The following is a 7,856-nucleotide window of genomic DNA, read 5'->3' on the forward strand; positions in this document are numbered from 1 at the left end:
TTAAATACATGTACGATTTTTATTTATTGTTTGTGGTGCTTTGCCTCTTTTTGTTTGTGTAGATAATGACAATACCAACTTTATTCAAAAGTCTATACAAGATTAGAAGGACTTTAAGAGATAAAAAGACATTCTTAGAATGTTTCCTTAATGATTTTTACTCTGAGGAAGTCATACACACCACCTTTGCGAAAAACACTATTGTTGTGGTGCTACCCTGCATCTGACTTCGTACCTAGAAGTTACCTGCTTTTTTTGAAGTCAACTTTATCCAAGTAACAACTTTTTCTCGAAGAAGGCTATATAAAAATAATTGGATGAAGAGAAGAGAAGGAATTAAAACTCTAAATCTCCTAATGCATTTTTTTTTTCGGTTAAAAAGTTCATTGCGTAGTGGTAATATTTTTATGGGCAATAGGTAATTAAACATCACACATATTTATATCAATTATTGTTTTTTAAATTGGGTTAAATATGTTTTTAGTCCCTAAACTATTGACCGTTTCTGGTTTTCGTTCCTCTTTCAAAGTAAGGTACAATTTGGTCCTCATTCTTTTCGAAACGTTCGTTTTAGTCCTCATTTGTTGCTAAATGAGGACCAAATTTTTAAACAGTGTTTAGTTTTCGAGGACTGAGACGAACATTTGGAAAAGAATGAGGACCAAAAATTGTACCTTACTTTGAAACAGGGACGAAAACCAGAAACGGCCAATAGTTTAGGGACTAAAAACATATTTAACCCTTTTAAATTTAACTAATAATTTTTTTTCATATTCAAATTTATAATTTTCTATATTTTTTAAACTTAATTAAATTTTAATATTTTTTAAATAAAATAAATTTGATTTCTTATGTTAAATTGACAGTAAGAACCTTTAGAATCTTGTGTTGAAATCTCAAAAATATTATATACTTATTTCGGTTGGTGTGTATCTGTTAAAAATACTCCGACGTCAAAGTTAGTAATTGAACCGTTGGGTTATCCAATATAACAATGGTAGAAATTAATGCACAGTAAATGCGTCCACGTACCTGTTACCTTTGATTTACATTTATAGTTTTTTGGCGTGGCCTAGGATTAACAATGTTTTAATCTCGGCCCAATTCTGATCTGGTAGGCTTAATTCGTGATTTGCCTTAATTTCCTTAATCATTATTCGTGTGCGGCCGACCGTCCATATCGGTCAATTATTCTCTTTGATGACCTGACGGTCATGTCTATGTAGATCAATGGAGGTGACGTTGGGTTTAAGTGGCCGTCCAGTCATACAATACAATATCAAATTTTAAAATTGAAATATTTCAATATCAAAACAAATAAATGTGAAAGATGTCCTAAACTTGAACATAACAATTAAAATTAAAATGAATTATATAATTAAATATTTTGATCAATTTATTATTTAAAAGTTTTTTATATGATTACATATATATATATATATATATATATATATATATATATATATATATATATATATATTTAAAATTAATAGGTCAATCCCCTTTTTTTGTATTAAAAACCTCAAATAAAACCCTCAAGTAAAACCTACTCCCATCCAAACATTCGCAGACGACAGTGTTTCAACGGAGGCCACTGCTGATCTCTCGTAAAGAAAGCCTTCCCTTCGTAGTTCACAGCGGCGCCTCCAGTACACTCACTCCGCAGTAAAACGACGTCCGTCGCACCGTGAAACAACACCGCCGAAGCTGAACCCTAAAACTTACGATGCAGCACGACGAGGTCATATGGCAAGTTATCAGGCACAACCATTGCAGTTATTTGGCCAAGTAAGCAGTTCCCTAACTTTTTGATTTCGATTTTCCTTTTATTTAGTCTCTCTTCCGATTTATGATTTTTTTTTATTGATAATGCTCTGACAAGATAACCGTTCACTTTTTTTTTCCTGGTAGAATTACGACGGGGAATTTCTGTAGAAACCCTTACAACGTAACTGGGGTCTGTAACAGAAGTTCGTGCCCTTTGGCTAATAGTCGATATGCCACTATTCGAGAAGATAATGGTACTTTTGCTTACAAACACGTTTTTTTTTTGCCTTTTTGGAGCTATGTTTTGTTTTGGCTGGAATTGATGCTTTGTACTATGTAGTAGTGCTGGTTACGACGCTTATGTTATCATTTTGGTGGATCTATAAATTTGGTATAACCTGTTTGGATAAATTTCTCGATTTTACAGAAGGTAATATTAACTTGTATACTTCGATTTATGGGGAAGTTAGATAGGAGAGCTTTTATAGAAGTTGTAGTGTGTTCAATGTTGACTTTTTATTTATTTATTTAAGTTTATAGAAGTACTCGTTGAGAAGTTTATCCAAACATTTCTGTAGTTTAATAAGCTTCACTGCAAAACTTATTGAAATTTGTTAGAAAAAGTTTATGCCAGCCACTTTCATAATTTTGACCAGATAGCTTCAACTTTCTGCATAACTTCTGAAGATAAATTTAAATGAGCTCATATATGCTCTTCCGAACGCTCCTAAATTGTTATCTTCACGAGTGACAAATGCAAAAAATAAATGGGTAATTGAAGACAAAATATTTGTAGAATCATAAATTTGCATTGGGTGTTGCAGGAGTGTTTTATCTTTACATGAAAACTATAGAACGGGCTCACATGCCGAAAGATTTGTGGGAAAGAGTAAAGCTGCCTAGGAATTATGAGAAGGCACTTGAAGTCATAGACAAACAACTGGTACTGTTGATATATGTAGTCTTTGGCATATTTAAGTATTCAACATTTTACTGGTTAGTTATTGTCAAGTTAAATGTGTTTCTGCATTGGCAGATGTATTGGCCCAAGCTTCTTATACACAAGATAAAGCAACGACTGACTAAAATGACCCAAATGCGGATACGTATGAGGAAACTTGCCTTGAAGACGAGGTTCGAAATCATATTCTCATATTCAGTTTGTTTTATCTTATCATGTTTACCAATGCCTAATTTTTATGCAAGTAGCTTGTAGTCTAGATGCTCTAATTTTTGTATCATTTGAATAACCCGTCTGATAAAGGCAATTTTGCATGTGTGAAGGAAAATTAATTTTCTGTGAATGAATGAGATTGTCACATGGAGTAAAACCTCAATACCCTTCCATATTTCATCTGATTTTCATTGAATGGTTACTGATTATATTGGTTTTGGGCTAAATTTGGTTGAAATAAAAGAAGCCAGACTAGCAAAGTAAAAATTGGGCTACTAGTACTATTATCATCATGCTTAATTCTGTTGCTGAAAATTCATTTTGGGTAAAGTAACACGTTATATTGCTTCAGCTTAGGGAAAAAATTGGATCCCCCACTTGTAGATTTAATTTTACTCCTCACTTTTAATTTTTTGAATTTTTTTGTGTGTTTTTGGTAGTTTGGCATCTAGTTGTATTCCAAACTTCTTCAATATGCATTCCTTGGATAAGTTTGTGCCAGAGGGGCAGCTTATTTGCTTATGATTGATTTCTATTGGCCAGGTTTTCCCTTTTCTTTCTACCTCCTGTATATTTGTCTAATTAGGAAAGACTATAAGAAATCATGTTACAAGAAGGAAACACGGATGTTTGTATTATTTTGTTAATGAAAGCATAATCAAGAAGGATAAAAATCCCATTGCCCAGAGCTACACTCCTCTGGAGCAACACAAGCTGTTCCTTCCTTTTTTTACCAGAATTCATCCTTTTTCTTGACTAATAGCAAAACCGAATACAAATAGGACTTCCATTCACCCAAATGTTCTTCTCTCTCCCGTAACTGCTCTGCCCCTAAGTTATACCACCTCAGCCATCCGATTCTTCTTTCTCACATACACTTTTCCACATCTTGTCTTACTACCTTTATGGGCTAGTGGTTTCATGTAGCCCACTCATTTTCTGGGCCTCATCATCATTTACTTGTATATTGTAATGCATCAGCCAAATATTGTTTACCTGGTCACTACACATATATGTGTATATATATATATATATATATATATATATATATATATATATATATATATATATATATATATATATATATGTATGTATGTATGTATATGTATGTATACAGAGAGAGAGGGACAAATTGGTGCCATGTGATTTGTTTTTTGTATTGAACCATTTTGAGTGTTTAGTAATAATTTATTTCTGTTGTCCAGGTTTTTCCTTCTCTCTGTCCTTTTCCCGTACCATATTTGTTTAATTAGCAAACACTATTATGAAATCATTTACTTGTATATTGTAATGCACCAACCAATGCATGTTTATGTAGAAATGATGGTCTCGTGGGATTTGTTTTTTGTATTGAACCATTTTGAGCATTTAGTAATAATTTATTCTACATTTGTGTTGCAACGCTAGGCTCTAAGTTTTCTACAACATCATTATTAGTTAATTAATTTTAATCCCATTATTTAAGTATAAATTCCTTTTTCCAGAACTTATTGGAGTAATTCTGAATGCTGTGACTTAATAGGTATTCTTCCTGTCTGTTTTTATACACATGTATGTATCTATGCATTATTTTGAATATGATTTTATGTTTAAGGTGAGGTCATACATTTTGTGTTCTATCTTTTATCTATGATTCTATTTTTTAAACTGATGTTGCAATTAATTGTTATGAGCAGTTTATCATATTATTTATAGCGGTTGCTGTTTTGCAGGGAGAAAATAATGACGACTCCAAGGAAACAGATAAAGAGAGAGGCTCGAAGAGAAGAGAAGGCTGAAAAAGCAGCTTTGTTGGAAAAGGTTATTGTCAATCCTAATGTTACCCATACAACCCATACACATTATATTGTATGTTTTTTCACTTTTCACTTTACTCATTGGTGCTTTTCAATATTATTTAGTCTATTGAAAAAGAGCTATTGGAACGCCTTCAAAAAGGTGTTTATCAACAAAGTGATATATATAATTATCCTCTTGAAGAGTACAATAAAGTTCTTGATATGGAGAATCTTCAACCTGTTGAGGAAGAGGATGAAGAGGTATGTGTCCACTAACGATTTTTTTTGTCTGTTATCATGTTTAATTTAAAACTTATTTGGAATTTACCTTTTTAAATGTGTTTAATCTTTTCGATCTGTTTATTTTTTGTTTTGGAATGGACAGGAGCTAGAGGTAGAATATGTAGAAGGATATGATGAACTTGAAGAGGAAGAAGATATGGAGGATTTTGGTGGTTTTGCTACTCACAAGTCACAGGGTAATTATGATGTTGGTTAAAATGCTCAAATTTAGTTTAGAAGCTTTGGAACATGCATTGAGTATTTTTCATTTGTTGAAATGTATATGGATGTCATTTTTTTATTTGTGACGAAATAGTGAATTGTGTTCCCATTTTTATTTTAAATAATTGGTCTCTCGACAGGAAATTTGCTTTTGCCTGATCGATGCCCAAATTCAGGGTTAAGTTTCAGATTGGAATTTTGTTTGCCGCATAATTTCTATAATACATTTTCATGTCTTCATTTCTTCAAGATTTGATGCAGTAATAAGATCTTCCAATTCTTTTTCATTTTGAATCACGAACTTAATTGTAATTATGATGATGATAAAAGGGAAAAAGTAATTTAAACTGTATAGTGATTACAATCACGTCTTCACAAATGATAGCCCCTCAAATAGAAGAAATACAATAAACAGTCACATATAAAGCTAGTTTCTGCTTAGCTAGAACTTGAAATGCTCATTTGTGTGAGGTGCTTATGTTGTGTGTTGATTATTTCATTATTTGTTGTGTGTGAGAGTCTTTCATATTGAGAAGAAATCTGTGTTCGTGAATTTGGAAAAAGTTCCAAACTTACACATTAGAAAAGCAAAAGCATGATAAAGTGTACTTATGCAGCTGGAAGCTCTGAAGAAGAGGATGATGAAGAGGAAGATGATGAAGCAGTTGATCAGAGTAGAGCAAAAAGGAAAATGATTTTAGCTTCAAAGAAACATGAGAAGAATGGCCTTGATTCTAAATCAAAGAAGACAAGGGTTCTTGTTGAGGTAATTATACAACGTTTCCTTTGAAAATATTATCGGCACCTCAAATGCTATTTGATAGTAATATCTGAACATCTTAACTTAGAGGAACTTTTGCGTATAATAATTTCAATATTGTTTTCAAATAAACGATGCCAGACTGTAATTTCTTGACTTAGAACTTTCAAGATAGATTGTTAGAAAGTGGAAACCTTTTTGTTCTTCTAAAGCTGAAAATAGAGCCAATGCCACTTTATTTTTGAAAGTTAGTTATTAACAAGCTAATCCAATGTTTACTTCAATAATGTTATACATGCATGTCTAATCCATGTGATGAGTATTTCTGACAATAATGTGAATAAAATCCTTGTTGATAATTTCCCTTCTTGCTTGATATTACCTAGTTTTTGCTGTGTTGGTTTGCCAAAAGCTACATTCTGAAACGTGTTGTTAATATGCATTTGTGTTTATAGAATAAGGCACCAATTAGCTTCATTCCATCATCAATTTTAAAAGTAACGTTTAGAAAGCAAAAAAACAATGCTAAAGTGAACTTGATATTACCTAGTTTTTGTTGTGTTTGGTTTGCCAAAGCTACATTCTGACACGTGTTGTTAATATGCATTTGTGTTTATAGAATAAGGCACTAATTAACTTCATTCCATCTTCAATTTTAAAAATAACGTTTAGAAAGAAAAAAGAATGATAAAGTGAACTGTATGAGTGCCAAACAGTGCTGAATTTAATGCCATTGCATATTAGAGTGGATTTATTCTCTGTTGACGTTAATTGAGTTTTATTAAAAAGTGAACTTCAACTCAAATTTAAAAACTTCACAAAACCTTGTAACGGGAGGTTTGTACATACTTATTTATAGACTATAATTTGATCATATTTATAGTCAATGTAAGATCTTCAACATACTTTCTCACATTGAGAATTGGATATCTCAAGTGTGTGGCCTAATAATCTTTACTAAGATAGACTTTTATTTCACTTTAGAAATACTATGACCCTAAATTAATTTTATAAAATCGATATACTATAATTTAACCGTATTTAGTTTTTGGTTCAAAATCTGATATTGCAACCTTGATATTGCAATCTTTACTAAGATAGACTTTTATTTCACTTTAGAAATACTATGACCCTAAATTAATTTTATAAAATCGTTATACTATAATTTAACCGTATTTAGTTTTTGGTTCAAAATCTGATATTGCAACCTTGATTTTTGTTGTCAGGTTGAGCAAGAGGATGGTGATGAAAGACAGAGGGTGGTACAGTAGTTGCATTTGCCGTTTTTACGGATAGAAGAAAACTGCTAAAGCAAAAACGGAATTTTGATTGTTGAGTCTTCTAATTTTGTTCTTATCCATTTAAAAGTTATATATACTTTCCATCTCTCTTTTGAATTTATTTAATGTTCTGAAGGAGTTCTGGCAAATGCCATAAAGTGTATCTAGGGTAGTTTTAAAGAGACGGAGCATCTCATCTCTGCATTTAATCGGGCATTAACAGTGACTGATCCTTTTCTCGTGTCACGCTGCTCAGCAAGGTTTTGGAGACCTTTGTAAGTTTAGAGAAAGTTAAGCACATTTTGTTACTTTTTTCTGAAACTGATTTTCGCTTGCAGTTGGTTGCTTTACTGACACTTCACATTACAAAATAGGCTTTGGGACTGTGGGGGGATCAAACAATTATTAGCTTGTGTAAAATTTGAAGTGTTAAAATGTTACAGTGGGACGAGTTATGTGATGTGTGCTGCAACGGATTACAAAAATCCCTTGGATGATATCATCTGAGTATGAAACAGTGCTGGTTTTGGAATTTTATGTTTTTATTATGATTTTGTTTAAAGATATTTCGGTATGTCAAGAAAGTGTAGATG

The 7,856-nt window shown here is 32.0% G+C and overlaps 1 protein-coding gene across 1 annotated transcript; it reads left to right on the plus strand.

Annotated features, from left to right (window-relative positions):
• Window positions 1–1,537: 1,537 nt before the first annotated feature.
• On the plus strand, window positions 1,538–7,584 carry LOC124840083 (MAK16 protein-like protein). The gene is made up of 9 exons (XM_047316074.2): window positions 1,538–1,788; window positions 1,912–2,021; window positions 2,592–2,710; window positions 2,804–2,901; window positions 4,654–4,741; window positions 4,843–4,980; window positions 5,105–5,198; window positions 5,841–5,989; window positions 7,210–7,584. Exons 1-9 carry the CDS (start codon window positions 1,727–1,729, stop codon window positions 7,252–7,254), a joined length of 903 nt encoding a protein of 300 aa, XP_047172030.1. The 5' UTR covers window positions 1,538–1,726; the 3' UTR covers window positions 7,255–7,584.
• Window positions 7,585–7,856: the final 272 nt, after the last annotated feature.

This window comes from Vigna umbellata, chromosome 6 (genome assembly GCF_029865625.1).
Source record: "Vigna umbellata cultivar VRB3 chromosome 6, Vumbellata_1.0, whole genome shotgun sequence".
Classification (NCBI taxonomy): Eukaryota; Viridiplantae; Streptophyta; class Magnoliopsida; order Fabales; family Fabaceae; genus Vigna; species Vigna umbellata.

Excerpts from the sequence above, each read along its gene's own strand:
- LOC124840083 (XM_047316074.2), top strand. The coding sequence starts at position 1,727 with ATGCAGCACGACGAGGTCATATGGCAAGTTATCAGGCACAACCATTGC. Across the intron at positions 1,789-1,911 it reads CATTGCAGTTATTTGGCCAA|AATTACGACGGGGAATTTCT; the intron begins GTAAGCAGTTCC and ends TTTTCCTGGTAG. Across the intron at positions 5,199-5,840 it reads TGCTACTCACAAGTCACAGG|CTGGAAGCTCTGAAGAAGAG; the intron begins GTAATTATGATG and ends GTACTTATGCAG.